This window comes from Equus przewalskii, chromosome 21, assembly GCF_037783145.1.
Source record: "Equus przewalskii isolate Varuska chromosome 21, EquPr2, whole genome shotgun sequence".
NCBI classification, from domain to species: Eukaryota; Metazoa; Chordata; class Mammalia; order Perissodactyla; family Equidae; genus Equus; species Equus przewalskii.
In genome coordinates, this window is record NC_091851.1 from 31,783,277 (window position 1) to 31,804,008 (window position 20,732).

General features: G+C 43.4%; 1 protein-coding gene across 17 annotated transcripts in view; it reads right to left on the reverse strand.

Annotated features, from left to right (window-relative positions):
• PTPRT (protein tyrosine phosphatase receptor type T) overlaps positions 1–20,732 on the reverse strand; it is a 1,018,757-nt gene that overhangs the window by 171,991 nt on the left and 826,034 nt on the right. For 9 of the 17 annotated variants that reach the window (XM_070589264.1, XM_070589258.1, XM_070589250.1 and 6 more), the window contains 2 exons: positions 17,534–17,570; positions 3,002–3,058 (listed from right to left, as the gene is read on the reverse strand). In XM_070589264.1, the coding sequence (XP_070445365.1) occupies positions 3,002–3,058; positions 17,534–17,570 (94 nt within the window). The remainder of the gene's footprint in view (positions 1–3,001; positions 3,059–17,533; positions 17,571–20,732) is intronic. The other 8 variants (XM_070589262.1, XM_070589256.1, XM_070589261.1 and 5 more) reach the window with 1 other exon arrangement.

Here is a 20,732-nt window from a genome sequence, read left to right on the forward strand (position 1 = left end):
GTTCCCCAATTTTAAGGAATAGAGTTTGGGCTCCACATGAGGACTTGTCCCAAAGCCCTTCTTGCCGAGAATTGACAACGGGCACTGGGCATGGCCAAGGCAGTGCATCTGGGTCTCCCCAAGGGTCCAGGTCAGAGCAGGGCAGCCTGGCTGGCCTTCAGTGCATCCATTCTAGCCTCCAGACTGGATGCTGCCGGCCTCCTATTGGGCCCAGCATCCCAGATCGCCCCCTGGAGGCCTGGCTGAGCTCCTTCAGGGGCCAGAGAAGCACTCTTTCCATAGTGGTGGGTCTGGGGTGGACCAGGTCCTTCGGATGAAATGTCAAATAACTAGACATTTTTCCACTACAGCCTCAAGTCATCCCACTACAGAAAAACACCCAACCTTGGCCATAAGAGGTTTTAGCTTATTTTTTTCAATGGAAGAATCCCTGGACTCTACCTATTAGATGCCAATAACCTCTCACACTCAGATATAACAACCAAATATACTTTCAGATACTGTCAAATGTCCCCTGGCGGGGGCAAAATGGAATAAAGAGAACTGAACATTTTCTGAGCCTGTACTCGGTGCATATACACTTCTGTCCACCAATGAGGCACAAAGATAGTCCAGATGATTTTTACCTCTAGATGTGCACTGTCCACAATAACAGCCACTAAGCCACACTTGGTTACTGAGCACTTGAAATGTGTCTGTGTGACTGAAGAACCAAATTTTAAAATTTATTTCATTTTGACTAATTTAATTTTTTTTCTGTTTTTTTTTTGGTGAGGAAGATTCACCCTGAGCCAACATTTGCTACTAATCCTCCTCTCTCTTTCTCTCTTTTTTATTTTGCTTGAGGGAGATTAGCCCTGAGCTAGCATTGGTGGCAATCTTCCTCTGTTTTGTATGTGGGTTGGCACCACAGCATGGCTGATGAGTGGAGTAGGTCTGTGCCCAGGATCCGAACCTGCAAACCTGGGCTGCCGAAGTGGAGCACACGGAAATTTAACCACTTGGCCATGGGGCCAGCCTCCTCAACTAATTTAAATTTTAAAACTGAAGCAGTGTAAAGTATGTTTACTTGTTAAACACAACGTTTATTTTTTTAGAATTACATTTCATTTTAACTGTTTAAAATTTAGCATATGAACTGAGAAGTGCTGTAAGTGTAAAATTCACACCAGATTTCAAAGACTTAGTGCAAAAAAGAATGTAAAATTTCTTTCATTAGTAATTTTTAAATATTGATTACATGTTAAAGTGATAATATTTCGTATACATTGGGTTAAGTAAAACAAATCAAATTAATTTCACCTGCTGTTTTTTACTGTTTAAATATGACTCTAAAAAAACTTAAAATCGCATACATGGCTCAAATTCTATCTATTGATCAGTGCAACTCTGGAGGTTTTCCACAAGGGGTGCTGTTGCCCCTCAGGGGACATTTGGCCACATCTGGAAATACATTTGGTTATCACAACTGGGGAATAAAGTGCTACTAACATCTAATGGGTAGAGTCAGAGATGCTGCTAAACATCCTACAATGCACAGCACAGCCCCTCACAACAAACAATTACCTGTCCCCAAATGTCACTAGTGCCAAGTTGAGAAACCCCGCCCTGAAGTATGAATTCCTTGAAGGAAAGGCCAGTAAGTCAGAGAGAGCTGAAGAGCCAGTTGGCAGTAGCTGAGAGAAAAAATTACAGCTGTTATTACATTTGGTTCTCCTGATTAACCATGGCCTTGGGTGTCATCAGCTGTCCCCAGAGGAAGAAAATGAAGCCCGGAGAAGAGAAACAACTTGCCCAGGATCCCCAAGCCAGAAAGTGGCAGAGCTGAGAGCTGAACTCAGACTCAACTCTGAGTGCCAGCCTGCCCCAGCTACAGGGTGCGGTTCTGCCCTCCTCCAAGTTGGTGCTGATACGAAAAGAGGCTGCCTGTGCTCCCCATCTAATAGCCCCATCACTCAGATCCGGGCAGTTACTATTTACATCAGCCATTATTGCTCCTGGGGGTTGAGCATTAACAAAAACCCTTTGAAAGGGACAGCCTGCTCAAAGAGAAACACTTGTGGGCACCTCACCCATCAAACGAGGCTGAGGAAATAAATGCAACACAATGAAATAAACCTGTCAGAGGAGGAACATTCAGATGCCTCAGAAGGCAAGAGGTAAGAACAAATGTGCCTGATATGGGATTGGCTCTGTTTAAAGAAAACATTATCAGACAGCTCGACTTGAATTGAGCCAGGGTACAATGGCCCAGCAGAAATGGAGCTGCTCATACATACTCGAGAAGAGCATCGTTTCTCAATAAACTGGGCGTGGGCACAGTGGCGAGAGTCACTTTCCTCTCACTGTCACCATGCATCCCTCTGCAACTCCTTATGGCACATGGTGCACCCTAGGGGGTAAGCATTATTATTCCCACTTAACAGATAAGAGAAGGAGATCTATATCCTTAACAGATCATTGCGTTTAAGGGAGTTGTCCAGGACAAACGGCAGACCTGGGATCATAGCCAGATCTACTCATTTCCTAAGCACAGACATGCTAGGTCAACTTCTTCCCCAACCTCAGACGACAGTTCAGTTATCACTTCCCCTGGCAAGCACTCCCTTAGATCCAGGTGTGTTTGTTTATTTTGAACACCATATACTTCTCCTTTGTGACCGCCACTCACAGTTGCAGGTGTACATTTATTTTGGTAGTTTTTTGACTAAGAGCTCTGTCTCCTCCCAGAAAGGCATAGGAATATATCTTCTTTAGTTCATTATTATATCCTTTGGTGCCCAGAACAGTGCCTGGCACATAGTAGGTACTTTGCAAGCATTATTAGAATGGATGAATGGATGAGTGGATAGATGGAGGGAGGGAGAGATGAGTGGGTGGATAGATGGGTGGGTGGGGTGGAGGGACTGCCAGTTCCTCTCTGGTGCACCTGGCCTAGAGGACCCACTGAGTGTAGGCCGCTCTCGCTCCCCTCCCACCCACCCAGGGCTCTAGTGATCACCTGTGGTGAGGAGGCAGAGTGGAGTCCCCGGGGTCACCTGGGCGCTGCCCATTGGTGCTGACCACAAGGAAGCCAGTCCCCAGGCAGCATGCAGAAGAGAAGGAGAGAAGAAACACACATGAAAACGTGCAGTACGGTGAACAAAACTACAATTTTTGTGGCTCTGAAGAGCTCACGCTAGAACAAAAGAACATCATGATCTAACAAAACAGAGCCCGAAATAGATTTTCAAAAATGAAACAAGAACAAGAGTCACCATTTATCAAGCACCCACGACATGCCAGGTACTCTGCCAGGCACTTCGCATACAATATTTCCAAGACTTAGAACAACCCAGAAAGGTCAGTATTATTATAAATGACCCATCATCCTTCTACCCAGACGTCTTCTCCCCTAGTTGTCCCTTTCTTAGTAAATGATGCTGCCACCCATGTAGCCACGGAGTCTGGAAACCTAGGCGTCATCCTTTACCCCTCTTTTTTACTCCCACTTCCAATCACTCAGCACGCCTTGTTAATTCTATTCCAGAAAAGTTCTTGAAGCTTCCCCCGTCTCTCCGACTTCATTTCCACTTGGTTCAAGCCACCCTCACGTTTCACTTGGGTTATGTAAGCAGCCTCCACTCTTGCCCCCTTTCAATCCATTCTCCACCCGTCGGTTGAAATGCGTCAGTGGCCCCATTGTTCTAAGGTAAACTTCAAACCCCCTCGCCCAGCTCACAGGCCCTCACTGAAGAGTCCCTTGCCTGCCTCTCCAGCCTCTCTCCACAACCACCACCACACTCTACCCTCTGCCCCAAGCACAATAAACTCATTTCCAGCATCAACAGTCCCCCACCTTCTTGGCTGTAGGCCTTACTTAGGCTTGTCACATTGTGTGGGCATACACCTTCCTGCCTCTTCACCTGATGACACCCTCTCATCCTGCAGGTGTCAGCTGAGAACTCCTTCTCTCTGGGAAGTCTTTCGTATCTCACTATGTATGGGACAGATGCCCCTCCTATGTCTTCCCATGACACCCTAGTGTTCTCTTCTCGTAGCAATAACCTCACCTGAGCTGCCTTCCCTCAATTCTGAACCTCCTTAAGGCTGTCACTGTGTCTCATTTACTAGTGCACTGCTGTGGCCTTGCCTCAAATATTTGTTGAATAAATGAATGAATGAGTGAAGGAATGATGAACCAGAAAATTGATATAACTTGCTCAAGGTCACAGAACCAGTAACTGACAGAGACAGTCATCAAACCCTGTTTTGCATGACTTTAATGCTCCTTCCCTTTCAAACCCACCACTTGTCTCTCTAAAGAAAATGAACAAAAGGCAGGAAGGTGCCCTACGCTTGGTCAAAGGCTGCACTGTCTCTCCAGCGATTCATCAATGAAACTGCCTCAAATCCTGATGCAAAATGCAGAGGAAAGTAGGGCACTCCAGACCAACTGATAAACAGGAAACACAAAACTTCAAAAATTTACACAAATACCAAGGTTGATCAACAGTCACGAAACGCTATAAACTAAACCATCAGTCAACACTAATCATAATTCACCTCCCTTAAAGGTATGGGGAACTTTGCCATTTTTGAAGCACATTCTCAGTCAGAGGTCAGCAAACTATGGCTGGCGGGCCAAGCCTAGCCTCCCACCGACTTTTCTGTGTATCCACAAGCTAAGAATGGTTTTTACGTTTTTAAATAGCTGGGAAAAAATAAAAAGAAGAGTAATATCTTGTGACACATGAAAATTATATAAAATTCCAAAGTCAGTGTCTATAAATAAAGTTTTATTGGAACACAGCCATGTTCATTTTATAGGGATTATCTACGGCTGCTTTTGCGCTGCAACGACAAAGTTGAGTAATTGTGACACAGACCATATGGCTGGCAAAGCTGAAAACATTTACTATCTGGCCCTTTACAGAAAAGTTTGCCAACCCCTGTTCTGAGTGGCTATTTTTACTAATTTTTTTCCCACCCTTTTGAGGTAGGCAAGATGAGGACTGTTGGCCTCACACATCAGGAAAAGAAATAGAAGGCTTGAGAGAAGAGATGGCTCCTGTGTTCTTACCTGGCCTCTTTTGGCAGCCTCCACCTGTTCCATGCTCCTGTGTTCCACCCCTGTTCTTGCCTCAGTCCCCCTTTTCTAAGCTGTAATTAGGGTGGCCTTAGTGACAAAGGCAGTCTGTTTAAGCTCCTCCAAGGGCTCCCACCGTCTCAGGACAAGGTTCATGTACACACTATGGGGCCACACAGAGTCCCTAGTGTCCTGCTCTTGCTTACCGCTTCAGCCTCACTTCTGATCACTCCTAGCTTCCTCCGGTCGCATCTGCATTCTAGCCATTGTTCCTTTCCTTGTCCCATTCAAGTTCAGTGGCAAGCTCTCTTGCCCCCAGTGATTTGCACATGCTGCTTTCTCAGCTCAGAAAACCTCTCTGTCTTACTCTCCAACCTGGTTCAATATGATTATTGTCACTCTTCTTTCAAAACTTGTCTCAGTTCTTTCAAAACATATCTGAGAATGCGTACCCTAAATTGATTTGTTTCCCTTCTCTGTGCTCCCACAGCATCCTGAATTTACCTTCATCATAGGCCTTATCATACTGTATTGATACAATTTATCTATTTGTTGGCTCCCCCGCTAGCCAGAACCTGTTGAGTGCTTATTATAAGCCAGGCATTGCACTAAGCACTTTATATGTAATAACTCATGAAATTCTTACATTGGCCCCATGAAGTAAGTGGTTATTGTCATTGATTCATAGATGGGGAAACTGAGACACAGAGCAGTTAACTACCTTTTCCAGCCTAGAACCAAAGACTGTGCAAATCCAAAGATGATGTTCTTAACCTCTAGGGACTGAGGGACCATATATCAATACTAAGTTGCACTCAATAAATGTTTATTGAAAAGTAAGTGAATACATGAAATTCTGGTTTGGCATTTTTTACTTACTGGCTGTGTCACTTGGAAAGTTACATACATTTCTAAGTTTCAATTTCTCTATCTATAAAATGAGGATAATAATAAGCATTTCATGATGTTCTTTTAAGGATCAAATGGAAAACAGTTAAAGCCTCAGTTCAGCTGGCAGGTCCAGAGGAGGTGCCTCCCCACCCTACCACCTACATTACAACTCTGCTTAGCAGGAATGCTCAGTGATGAGGGGTAGGAACAGCGGTACAGCTGGACAGGGGCAGGGATGGGGAGAGGTTTTTCTAGTGGGTGGAGCAGCAGAAGATAAGTGATCGATCATGGGTCTCACCAGGACTCAAAGGGAGGTAGAAATCCAAAAAGGACTCAAATGTCTCATGCTAGAGATGACTAGTGTTTACCAATGCCTGGCTCATCTCTCCTTCTTAGACACACGGAAGAATTCGAGTCTCATCAAGGCCATGTAAGTGGAAGCGACATGCGTCATTTCCAAGTGAGATATTTAAGATCCAGATTACTATGTTCATACTTTCTCTTCCCCTGCTATGGAGTACTTTGAAGCCACATACATTCTGGATGGCATACAACAAAGAAACCTTTGTGGTATTAAACTACTGAGATTTGGATATTAATTTTTTTGCAGCAAAAGCTAGCCTATCCTGACTAATCCAGCAGAAGAAAAGGTGGTAGTCCCTTGCTCTCCCCTCTATCACCTGGTCCCCCATCACATGGCTTTTTTAATGGAGGATTCATGACCCTGTTCTCTTCACAGTTTCTAGGACCTGTCCATACATATATATACCACCCCATAAAGAAAACACTGAGACCATGCAAAGAAGAAGGAGGTCAGCGTACTAGATGCCTCAGATTTCTTTTCTGACTTTTATTCCCTTCTAAAGCAAGGAAAGATGAGTATATAGAGATACTGATTGGCTAAAGATGGCATTGGAGCAGATAAGGTTGAAGAAAAACTAATTTCTTGGCTTATTAACTTCAGCATGTTGTGGAAGTGTAGAAAGCCAAGGGCTTGTTGAGGCACCTCACATTCTGCCCCAGATCCTAGGACTTAGCTGGGACACCGCCAAGGATAGGACAAGGACCCATCACACCCGACAGATTCCACAATCAACTATTACTGGAAAAGAGGCATGGGAAGGAGTTAACAAATAGGAGACAGGGCACCCTAACAGTGGCCTAGAGAATCCCACTCAATCTATGGTTGTGACAAGATTCAAAATGGTGCCATGGAAATGCCAGGAGTGCTGGAGTTAGATCTGAGCTACAATTCTGAGGGACCTTGAGCTCTTTGTTTAACCCTTCTGAGCCTACACTGTTTCCTTTCTTGAGTAAGGCTAATAATGATGACCACTATTCATTTAGTGCATAATACATGCCATGTTTTACTTCTGTCATTGCACTGTAAACTCATTTCACATACATAGCCCTGTGACTGGCACACAATAAGTGGTTAATTTTTGCTAATCCTCTCCAACTTTGACACTACATTGAAACCCGAAAACCCCATCAGAGAAGGCTCTAATGAAGCTTTACTCTTTTTATTTCTAACTCTTATCTTCAGTCTACCCCAATTTTCCCCCTTCCCTGATCCCCAATTTTAAAACGCTTCCTATTCCTTTTGTAAGATGCAACTGCTTTGGAACAACAGATTTGAGCTAAAGTCAATCAGGTGTCTCAGGTCAGTAGATAATTCTCATTTCTAGTTTAGAGGGATGAACTGGGACTCCCCAAGGACACGTTTGAAGGACAAGAGTTGGTCTTGGCTTTTGTTTTCCTGGACTCTATTGCATCAGCTTTGTCTTCCTGAGTGGAGTGTGGAGAGTATTTGTGTGGGTGGTGGGGGGAAGTTTGAGCAAATGTAGAGAGTAGAGGGTAGGCAAAGGACAGAAGAAGACTAGAGAGATGGACCAGCCGTTGTAGCAAGAAAAATATTGAAGAAATGGTTGAGATATTTGAAGGTCATCTTTACTATCATTATTTCACGGGGTACTTATGACACAATCCTCTTCCTCCATCTTGTCACAAAACCTTCAGGAAAATCCACATTATTCCACTGGCATTTTAGGGCCTAGAAGACTCTGGACCAGAGCAAAAGGGCCAAGGGTCCAGGAGACCTTGTTACACTTAAGTAATTCTGAGAACCCCCAGCAGGGACAATTTATCTCATTGGGCTTGGCTAGGGAAGAACAGCACTACCCAACCTCAACCCCCAAACACACACCCTGGGCTTTCCCCTCTGAAAGTCTGGCAGGATTTCTAAGGATGGAACAATAACCAAGAGTTTTTGATAGACTGGCTCGCTATAGTCTTGCCTCTCACAAGTGATCCTTCATTACGGCCCCTACTCCAGCTGCATAGCTGGATTTGGGCATCCTGGGGTTCTGGGTCTCTCCTGAAATTGCTGGGCAGATGATGAGAAAGGAAAAGTGCCATAGTCAAAAGCTAGCAAGTACATGAGCAAAATTCTATACTCAGTCAATAAAAATATATTATTGCTATATAGGGTCTCATCTAAGCACAACAACCTATAGGAGAAGAGGTTAAATGCTGAAAGCTGAGGCCAGCATCGTTCCTGTCCCCTCTCAGTTTCCGCACTTTGAATCTAGCCTGAGTCCATTTGATAAATGCCTGATTTGTAGAATTGTATGAGAAGTGACTAGAGTCCAGGCTTTGGCTTTCTTCCTTAGAGAAGAGCAGAGAGAGGATATGTACTTAGTAGGCCTGGGTCTCCAGGTCTCATATCAAAGAAAGTCTAGAAGAAGGAAAGAAGGAAGCTCAAGTTGTTTATCATCTGTTACTTCTTGACTTTTTACATGCAATATTTCAAATAATCAGGAGAAAGAACTAATGATCTTAAGCCTAAAAGTGAAGTGATAGACTCATAGAGGTTGTGACTTGTGTGAGGTCAAATGGTTAAGTTTTGGGCACGGGATTTGAATCCAGGTGAGTCTTATTCCCCATTATTCCATGCAACCCCTCAAGGCAGCTTTATATAAGACAGAACCTTCCATATAGAATTCCATCAATGGAGGAAGAGAAGGCAGGCAGTGGGCATTTCCTATCTGATAGCAGACAATTCCTATATCTCGCTTGGCTTCTCACACCACCTGTAGCATGTTATTCTTATGGATAAGGGAGCTGTGGACACATCACTCTCCTTCTCAGCCCCAGTCTTAGCATGTGTAAAATGAGGGCATCTCACTGGAGAATGGCTATTTATTGTTCCTGCCAGTCTCTGCAGGGGTGAGAATCCATTATGAAGAGAGGAAAGAAAATGTTGGATGAAATGCTCTACCTCAGGCTCAGTCATTATAAAAAGAAGCGACATTTACAAAAGATCATCACCCATACCTCTTGCCTGTTGCCAGCGGGACAGTGGTTTTAGTCCATCACTGCCACCAGGCGGCATGGAACTACTGGTGACACTGGACCCTCATCTCATGCTTCATGGCTCTGGAGTTCAGCTTTCAGCACCTTCTCTGAAGGGGTTGTTTTACTGGGATCGTTAGAGAGTGTTTACTAGATTAAAACTGTGGCTGTCTTCTGCAAAGCAACTCTGCAAATGGCTTTATGGGTTTCTGGATTTATTTTGTCTCAGTGACTCGGCTCAGTTTGCAAATCAAATCAAAGCTGATTTTTCTAACTGCCACTTGGGCACACCCAGCCGGAGTCTGCAGAGCCAGCTGTGTTCCCTTGATGGCTGATGCTGGAGATGGGAGTGCTACTGCCTGCTGGTGGGCAGAGAAGTTCCAAGGGGGAGAAGGCAGACAAGCAAGTACCTGCCTGACTCTAATCTGGGTGGAGGAGCAAGTCAGAGGAAGCAAATTTTATTTTCTGGAAGGAGAAAAGCAGACGGGATCTATGTGGTCTCAAAGACTGAATGGCAGGAATCACAGGGAGCCAATTTGTACTCATGATATTGAGCTGCCTCCAACTGAAGTGTCCAATGGTAGAAGGAACTCCCTGGGAGTTGTGAGGTCCCTGTCACAGCAATTACCCAAGCAGAGCCTAGTTGGCCTTTTCATTAGTGGGGGTTGTGGTTCACATAATTGATCCCTACCTCTATCACTTTTACTCCTACCTTCCAAGAGAACAGTTCTGACAAGTAGCTTGTATTTGAAACGATGGTGCCATGGAAGAATGACTTGTTAGCCAGCCAGTCATCCATCCATCTACCCATCCCTCTATCTATCCACTGAGTCATCCGTTGATTGATTGATTGATTGATTGATCGATCTATCTATTCATTTATTTGTTCACTTGTTCATTCAGTATATTTTATTGAGCACCAATGTATGCTAGGATCTGGGGACACAAAAGTGCTCAAAATAGGCGCATTCCTTTCACTTACTTCACTTAGAATCTAGCTGGGAGATAGATATTAAACATGTAAGGAACAAAAATATATCTATATTTGCAAATCATGATGAATGATATGAAAAAAAGTGCAAGTATTATGAGAGTGGAAACTATTGGGAAGATACATTAGATTGGAGGTCAGAATGGTCCTTCTGAGGAAGTGGGATTTCAGCTGCAGTCTGAAAGATGTATATCTGTTAAGTAGACACATATGGTAGCCAGATGATTTCAGGCAGAGGGGGCAGATGAGCAAAGGCACTGAGGTAGGAAGGAGCTTGATGTGTTTGAAGAATTGAAAGACCAGCGTGTTGGAGTGTAGTGAATAAGAGGATAGAAGCCTGGATGAGACTGGAGGGTAGGAAGGGGCCAGATCATGCAGGCAAGCCTAGTGGAGGCAGGGCCTGTGGGTAAGAGCAGGCAGCAAAGTAAATGAGTACATGAAGGGAGTCAGGGGAAGGCAGACAGGATAATCAGTGGGCAAGGGGGCTTAGATGGAACTGGAATTAGTTTCTGGAAGAGAAACTGACCAGTATGGTTCTAGAACTGAACCTCTAGGTCAGAAACCATTTTCCCTTGGCCTGCCCTGTCCCAATCAGAAGGGCATGAATTGAGAGACTCGGTACATCCTTGAGCAGCTGCAGCCCAGGGCATCTTCCACCAGATGGAATGATCATCTCCCAAGGAAAGGGTTGTCTTCTCTCCCACAGCACTTTGGAAGTCTAACTATCCCACCCCAAGTTTTCACACGATCCAGTTTCCCAAGGGTCACTTTTGAGCATGTTCAGCTTACATCTTCAACCTGGTGCCTAAATGGAGTCCATCCCCCATCTACCGAATGTAGGATAAACATTATTTAATGGGTCTAAGTGCACCTCCCTCTTAATGCCCTTTCTCACTGTTCCTGTTTTAACTATAAGACTAAACCTAATTTCTAAGTTGATCTTTTTTGCTCGCTGAATTTCTACTGCCTTCCCTTCAAAGTCCGAATAATGGTTTCCTGTTTCTAACCCAAAACTTAATGTTTGTTGACCAACTGGCTGCAGCTTTCTCTCTACAGCTCTGAGAAGATTCCCAGAGCCAGAGTTGTGCCAAGCAAAGGGCTTTTACAATTTTCTTTCAGCTCTTTTATTTGAGCAATTCAATTACCTTTTTGCTTTCCCACAACCCAGTGATGAAATACATCCCCTATATAATAGGAGCTCTGTATAGATGCTGTTGGTGCTACTTGCAAATCCCCTTTTCAGGTTGGTGTGCCACCCAACAGCTACTGTGAGTGTTGAAGCTAAGGGTTTACACCTGTGACTTCTCCAGAGACTTGTGCAAAGCTCAGGGGTACCATTTCCTCTGGAGCCACCCAAGAGATGGAGGGGAGAGGTGAGGGTGAGGGAAGGGGGAAGTGCAAAGACTGCTTGTTATGGGGGAGGAGGTAGAAACCCTGGTCTTCTTGCCTCGGGCAGTATGACTTTGGAGAAATTTACACTCCACCCTGGGTTTAGCCTAGGCTTGACTTTATCTGAGGAAAGTTTCTTGCTCAGCCTTTTCTCATTCCCCATCCCACTTTCCTCTCTCACAGATTTCTTCTGAGAACCCTCCCTCAGTACATCACATGCACCCAAATCCTTGCCTCAGGATCTGCATCTAGAGAACCTGTCTTAAGAGGAGCTCCCATTAGTTTTTACCTGCTCCTTGATAAACTCTACGTCCCCATTATGGTTGAACTCATGTTCTGACTCCTCTAAATCTCCAGTCAAAGTTAATAATAGCCAACCCCTGACTGAGGAATAACGTAAAAAAAAAAGCGAATCTGGGGCAGTGACCCCAAGTGATCATCGATGAAAAGGAATGCCTTCAGAGCTTTTCAGATAAGCCTGTCCTGATCCTAGAATTAACCCCTGTACTAGCAAATACCAAACTCCCACTCCGTAGTCTCTTAGCCATGCCTTCAATCTGAGGTCCTGCCCAGGCTCTGTAAGTAAATACTGCCCCCTGGTGGTATGTGAGCCCACCCACTAGATCCTCTCCAAACTCAAGGTACTTGGCTCCTCCTCTGGGGCTTGGGCTGGGGGCTAGGGAGCTGACTCTTCTCAGAGCTTGAGGTCCTGAGTCAGCTGGCCTCCCAAATCTCACCCCTGCTCTAGGCACTATGTGATTCCCAGTGTTAGCTGTGAAGGGATGGGGAGCCACAAAGTCTCCTACACTGCACCAGTCCCAGAGGAGCAGAGCTCCAGACAATGGCCAGGAACACACATGCCATTACTGTCTGGGGCTTTGGCACTGTTACTGTCAGTCCCCATTCAGTATATTTCATTTCTCTTTGGAAGCACTGATCACAATCATAACTCCACCATTATCTGTAACAATCATTCACTTAATGTCTGTTTCCACACTAGACTCCTTGAGGACAGGAAGCACGACTTCTGGTTCACCATGAACACCCCAGTTCCTTCCAAGGTGCCTGGCTCATAGACGCTCAATGAGTGAGCTGACTAAGCGGAGGAAATAATAGTAATCAATAACAACAAAATTTTTTTTCCAAAACACTTTGCAGTAAATAAAACACCTTTAAGTATATTGTATCATTTGATCCCCATAACAAACTGGGTGGTAAAGGTCTTATGTGCTGGAGAGGGCTTGCATCGGCTTACTGAGTCAGTTGTAAAACATTCGGGAATTTTTTGCAAGGCAGTTGTTAAACCATTGGTTATTTGAAATTGGACATAGTGGGGATATTTACACCCTGGAGATTGACAAAGACTACAAATAAGAGCTCTTCTTTTACAAAGAGCACGTTTGTCAGAAAGTCACTGGCAGTGGGTATATTAAAAAATACTCTGTGAATAGATAAAGAAGATATGGTGTGTGTGTATATATATATATATATATATATATATACAATGGAATACTACTCAGCCATAAAAAAGACAAAATTGTCCCATTCACAACAACATGGATGGACCTTGAGGGTATTATGTTAAGCGAAATAAGTCAGACAGAGAAAGACAAACACCATATGATTTCACTCATATGTGAAAGATAAACAAAAACATGGACGAAGAGAACAGATTAGTGGTTACCAGAGGGGAAAGGGGTTGAGACTGAGCACAGAGGTAAAGGGGAACATTTATAAAGTGACTGACAAATAATAAAGTACAACTGAAATTTCACAATGTTATAAACTATTGTGACCTCAATAAAAAAACCCGAAAAAATAAATAAATAAAAGAAATACAACACAGAAACTTGGATAATAAAAAAAAATATTCCATGAATAGGTACATAAGGATCACTTTAAATATGGTGCCGTTGAGTTTGAGGAAGATTGAGTGAGACCCTCAAAATCTCTGAGCCTTGCTGGAGTGAGATGCTGACGCCAAATGCATTTACTCATTTCAGCAGGTATTTTTGACTGCCAACTATATGCCAGGAGCCACCGGCCATGGCAAAATGTGACTGGCAAATTAGTGGTTCATTAAGACCAAGCAGCTCCTCTCAAACAGCAGTGCTGGGGCTTGCCCCAGGAGGCCCAGCCATGCTCAGGCCCCAGAACCATGACTGGATCAGCAGCTGATGCTCCACCATGATGTAGGGTCCAGAACTGTCCTGCTGCAACAGACCCAGCATCTGGTGTGTGGGGATGGTCCTCTGTGTTTACCCCTTGCCCAGCGCTCCTTCCACACAACATGCAGCTCCTCTGCCTGAGGCAGCCTCACTCAGTTTGTGGAAAGAACAGGAGCCAAATCTGGTCCTCAGCTCACTGCCAAGGCCCCCTCTGGCAGGGCTGGTTCATGCTCCTTGCACACTCTTACAAAGCTATTGGGTCACACTGAATGGTGAAGGAGCAGAGGCCTCAATGGGAACCACAGGGACACTGCCCCAACTGCCTGGGTCCAGCTATGGGTTAAACTGTGTCCCCCTAAGTTCATATGTTGAAGTCCTAACCCCCAGCACCTCAGAATGTGACCTTATTGGGTAATAGGGTCCTTGCAGATGTAATTAGTTAAGTTAGGATGGAGTCATACTGGAGTACAATGGCATCTAATCTGACATGACCAGTGTCCTTATAAAAAGGGAAAATTTGGATACAAACACACACACAGGAAGAACGCCATGTGAAGTTGAAGGCAGAGATCAAGATGATACTTCTACAAGCCAAGGAACGCCAAAGATGGCCAGAAACCACCAAAAGCTAGAGGAAAGTCATGGGACAGATCCCTCCCTCACAGCCCTTGAAGGAACCAGCCCTGCTGACACCTTGACCTTGGACTTCTAGCCTCCACAACTATGAGATCATGAATTTTGTTGTTTAAGCCACTCAGTTTGTGGCACTTTGGTATACCAGCCATAGCGAATTAAAACAGGTCCCTTACTTTGCAAATATTCAAACTGGGCAGCACTACATTAGAGCTTGGGTGACTAACAGTGACATTACAGGCAAACAAGGTTAGAGGCACATGCTGGAGCCAGGTGTAGTATCTAATAGAAAATGCACTGGGCTTCATGTCAGGTCAAAAGGACCCTGAATGAGTGCTCAGGGCTGTTCCATTCTGAGCGGCACCCTCCAGTTCTGTGGGACCCACTCAGGTGACCACAGACACTGCTTGGAATCATGAGGCTCAGGGACAGGACATCAGCAAATTGCTTCATCACCAGATCACTAGCCTCAAGCCTGCACATATGATCACACTCCAGGAGCTGGAAGACCCATGAGGAAGGTGCCACCATGAGAGAGTGGTGGAGGAGCTTGGAGGGAGACAGATGGCCCCTGGAATCTGCCACTGGGACTTTATGCCACCCCGATGGTGGTGGGATTCCCAGAACAGTATTTTCCTCTATTAAAAGGAATAGTGTTTTAAGCAAACCCACGAAGAGGGAAATTTGATACATGTAGTTGGGAAAGGGATGGGTCAAATACTGATGCCTGGCCTTAGATCCTTGATCCAAAGTCCTCATGGGCACTGCACAGATTTAGATAGAGCTTGCCTTTAATCAACCCTGGATGCTCCAAGGGTAATGCCAGGCACAGAGTAGACACTAACCGAAGACAGGTTTCCTTCTCTTTCCCTTTTCTCTTCAGTTACCAAGCATCCTTCTTGCCTGATGTAGTACCGAGAGAGGATAACTCCCTGACTGTGGCAGACTGGAATTCTGCATTATCCAGCTCTCTGACCCATTCCCAAGTGCTACCAGAGCCCTGATTCTCTGGGACAGCCCTCACTGAGCGGAAAAACAAGGGTGTGGATGCTTGGAATCCACGTCTGCCTCTGACTCCTCCGAGCCCTGCCTGGGTTTGGCTAGCTGAGCATTCATCTTCATCCATGAGTTCCTGTCCTTTCATACACCCTGCATGTGCACACACTCCGCTAAAGGAAGACTGTAACCTAATGGTCAAAAGAGGAGAAATCCTTATGCTAAGGAGAGGGAGAGAGCTCTTCTGCTCTAGTTCTTTAAAGACCACTGCAATTCTCCTGCAGATCAGCAACTCTGGAGAAGCGCGACATGGTGGGCTTCTATGTCTACAAGGACAGCGTGTCTTGAAATCACCAGGAAAGTACGGTTTTAAATATTCTCTCTTGAAGTCCCCACATGTACCTATTGCCTGTCTAGTCACATGTTCCCAACCCTTAGTTCAGAAAATATGATCCAACAAACTACTCTTTAGGGGGCTTTATGTCCTAGAGGGTGTCCTTAGCCTCCCACATACCTCAAGGAGGGCAGAGATATCACGTCAACCCTTCCCTGGTCTAGAGGTCAGGAGCTATAGGGGAGCCAAGCAGCCCCATCATGGAGAAGCTTTCTCCGTAAGTTCCCTTCCCCTCTGGCTGCCTGTTTAAGCAGGATGCTGCAGACACCCAGCTGTCCCGCTCGCAGTCCAGAGCACTATCCAATTGATGATGTTCTTCCTTCTAGATTATCTGTTTTCTTCAGTGGCAATGTCTGCCAAGGCCTGTGATTTGTATCACTTTTGTTTGCGGGCCATTAATTCTCCTTGTCTCACAAAGAGTATTTTATCTCTTTCTGTCCAGCAGCTTGAGTTTCTGAGAGGGGGCAAGTTAGGGACGTGGCAGCCTCTCATGACTTATGTGAAATCAGGGTGAGTTCTTATCACAGTTAGCCCTTAGTGCTTCTGTCTTCTCCTTCCTCCTGCATCTTCCCTATTCTGCCTGCATATGGATCTGATTTTCTTCAAAGTTATAAGAGCCATGCGTGACAGGTCTTGGTGCATGTTTTGTCAAATAGCTTTAGATCTCTCTCTCTACGTGTTTTCTCCTCCTCCCACCTGTGTGTTTTCCTCTGTATTTGTGTGCATGTGTGTATATATTCACATATGTATATACATACTTGGGTCATCGCGTTTGTTTATAGTTTATACATCTGATTATATGCCTACTTATATTTACAATTGTGATCTCCATGGAAGCAACCTATGAAACTATATATGCTATCAGTAAATTCAGGGAACAGACTAGAATTGCCCGATTTTGGTATGTTTATATGATGAGGATAGTTGTTAAAAATATCAATTCTATAACAAAAAGATAAACCTGATTTCTAACTATTCAACCTTGTAATAGGGCAAATGATAACAAACCATTCATTGATTTTTTTTTAAAGAGTAATAAACAGAAACATGTACCAATTGAAAGAGCCAGGAAATTCAATTATAATTAGGAAAACAAAAAGTGATGAGCCTGAACAATGCTGCCTTAGTTTTTGGGATAAGTGTTGAAAATGCCAACTACAAAACAATGCAGTGTTTGTTTTCTCATTATTGAAGACACCAAAACTAATCACCTCATTTTTGAAAGCTATGCATCAATTGAATAAAGCACAAAACCCAGAAGACAGATCTGATAGACATGCTTTAAAAAATACCCACATAAACGCAGACCTAAATGCAATGAAAATATATAGTAGAAGAATATTCGAGTACATTCATATTCACCACTCCATCTATTAATGCACCAGTTCATGTGTCTATCAATCCATCCATCCATCCATCTATTGATTGAACAAAAACGTGTTGAATCTTACTAAGCTTTCATAGTGTTAGTTATTAATGTATACCCTAGGTATATATTAATCCCTAGATGCAAATGACTGTAATATAAATTACAATTTTTTCTTATTGTCTTTAGTCATCACTGCCTAAATTTTCCCTTTGCAACTAGAGGGAGAAATACTTAAATAGTTGAAGAATGGCTGAAGACAGACAAGGACATGCCAACATACCTTTCGTAGCCAGACGAACACAGTTGATTTTGGTCTCCTGTGAACAAAAAAGTGATGCTCCAGTTAATTAGCTGTGGGTTTGGTTTGTTATATACATAAAAATTATACACATATATTTGTATATATATCCATGCATATATATTTTTAATTATAATTTTAAATTTGTCCTTTCCATTTTTTCCCCTCAGTGGAATCACCTTCTAATTCTATTTCTTCATTTCTCTTCAGGTTAGATGGATAATTTTTTCCTTTCACTTCCTGGCTCCCATCACCTCATAAGCTTCTTCCTCAGATGGAACCATTTCCTGAACATATCAGATACTGCCCAGCACAGAACAACTTTAAGACTAACACTAAGTGGGTACTCTGTGGCATGCAGTATGCTTCCTTCAGTTGCATAGGTTAGTAGATGGTACCAAAGGCATCCTTGGGAAACTTTGTTATAAACAAATAAAGCCTCTATATGCACGGACTGAAACAGATGCTTGGCAATAGCCCAGTCAATACGAATGTCTAAGAATCAAACTGCAATGTTCATGTTCAAAAAGTCACTTTGGTCCTGAGATCTCTGGTGGTCCTCGTGGTTTTCGTGGATAACATTGTGTGTGTGTTTGTGTGGCAAGAGAATCTTTGCTGGGTGAACTATCCAGTTATTGTTCGCTGTTCCTCAAGCGGACAGAATCCATGAATTTGTGATGTTGCTGGGCATGCAATAGAGTTACAGAAGAGTGAGCTTAGGAAGAGAATCAGCCTATTTCATCGGGATTGTCTCCCCGGAGATTCCTGGAACCGGTTGAAAATTCCAGTTGACTAAGTTATACCCTCAGCAACGTCTGAATGTAGTGTCGGAATGACAATAAAAGGCAAAGAATGCAAGTGTGTGAGTCCCAAGAATCTGATGTTTGTCTCGCTAATGCTCACTCATAAGGAACCACCGCATCTTGAAGGCACTTGTGTTAGTCAGGACAGAAAAGGTTATGCAGGAGTAATAAAACCCATGAACTTCAGTGGCTAAAAACAGCAAAGGCTTACTTTCCACTCAGCCACATATCTAATGTAGGTGTGTGGCTGGGTCTGAGGGGGTTGTGTGGTGGTTTCGGAGATTCTCTACTCATTGTAGTCACTCAGAGACACAAGGCTGGAACCTCCACTTTAACACAAGGCTTCAGTGTTCATTTGAAGAGTCCAACATTCGTAACTAAATGATTTGAATCAGAAGTGACACTTCACTTCTACTCAGGTTTCATTGGCTAGAGCCCGTCATAGGCCTCGCCTAACTTTAGTGATGTGAGGAAATGAAGGCCTCTCTGCACCTAGAAGTGGAGAAGAAATGGTAATGTCCACAGCAGAGTCTATTTCATCTATGTACATCTCTGAAAGCTGGAAATTGTCACTTCTATTAAACCAAGTAAGACTCCCTGTAATTAACCCCAGTGGTCTTGATTCTATTCCTCAGACTACAGACAGTCTGTCGCTGTTTGTATAGGAAAGATGTCTGGATATTGAAAGATGGTTTTCAGGTTCATTAACATTCTTCTTCTTCAGCTCCTCAAGAGTCCAAGCCCTTTGAACCATCCTATTCATCCTGGGACATCCTCCAGTTTGTCCCTCTTAATGAGAAGGGACTAGAACAGGAAGCAACAGTCTACATGTTGTCTGTCAGTATATGATTACCTAGATTATCACTATTTTCTATTTGCCTGACTTACACTGGGCTTCTATTAACAGAACCAACATACAGTTTTTCATTAATCACAACAGATGTGCCATCAACTTTCTCCACCAAAAAAATACCTGCCATAAGCTTGATTCTACATACATAAATGTGACTGCATTTCTGGAATGCGTGTACAGAGTCACATTTACCACTTTTGAGTTCCATCTTCTTTGACGGATTCAATTACTACAGCCTATCATCATATTCTCCACCATCTGCAAGCTTTTGGACATAATTTTTCTCTAACTTCATCCAGATCATTAATATAAGTAATGACCTGGAAAATGCCAATAGTAGAGCTCTGTGGCACCTACTAGAATCTGTCTTCCAGACTGGCATTCATCTGTTCATTAGAATCTTTGGTTGGTTATCTAACTAGTCACTCATCTCGTCAATTGCTTATGCACTCAGATCCTACTGCTGTATTTTTCCACCAAAATAGCTTAAGAATAGGGTCAAATTCACTTCAGATACTGATACTCTTTCTACTGCATTTTCCCAACCTATCAGCCCAAGAACTCTCTTGAAGAGAGAAGGTTGGGTTGACATGACTTTTCTTTGGAACAAGTGTCTCTTATTCTTTACTATTTTTTTTAATGCTGAAAGTTTTTTTAGAATAAATAATTGTTTTATTTTATAAAATGGAAAATGCAGGAATGTTAAAAGAATACAACACATCATGGTTCAAATATATGAAGTATTCATTTGAGGTAATCATATGAAATTTGAAGTGTGCTATATTTCAAGAAAGATTTGCATGTTACTAAGCATTTAAAAATAAATCTTGAAGGAAATATACTGAACCTTAAAAATTATTACACAGTTAATTTGAAGTATAACATACCTGCAGACAAGTATACTAATCTTAAATACTGCTTGCTGAGTTTTTCGCAAAGTAAACACACATCTATGACCAGCACTCAGATCAAAACAACCAACATTACCAGCACCTCAGAAGTTTCCTTCATGCTCCCTCTCTGTCACTTCCTCCCCATAAAGGTGAATGCCAACCTGCGTTTTGCGGGAACGTTCTCTTTAAAATGTGTCCCATTAAAGGGAATCCCAGGTAGCCACATGTTTATTTTATTGCCTTGTCTTTCTCATTGGGTCATTTGTGAGAATTTTCTAATTCTCCTCAGAATCATCTTCCCTTCCACAGTTGCATGCATGACTGTGAGCCATTTCCTAACCTCACCTCCTCCACCTCGCATCTCTTAAAATCTGTTTTCTATAATCCAGAGTGCATGTCCGACTATGCTTAACTCTCCCTGACCCTCACAAACATGACACTGACATATCCACTTTTGCCCAAGTTCCTGATGCCTTTAATTCCATAACCAATTTGTCTTTGTTGGTTTGAATTAGGTACAGAATAACAAAGTCCTGAGTCACTTTCTTGACCTTCTGGGTGGTTGAACTGCTGGCAAGAAAGTCAGGAACATGATAGAAATTCTGCATCCTATCATATGGGAAGTCTGGCCA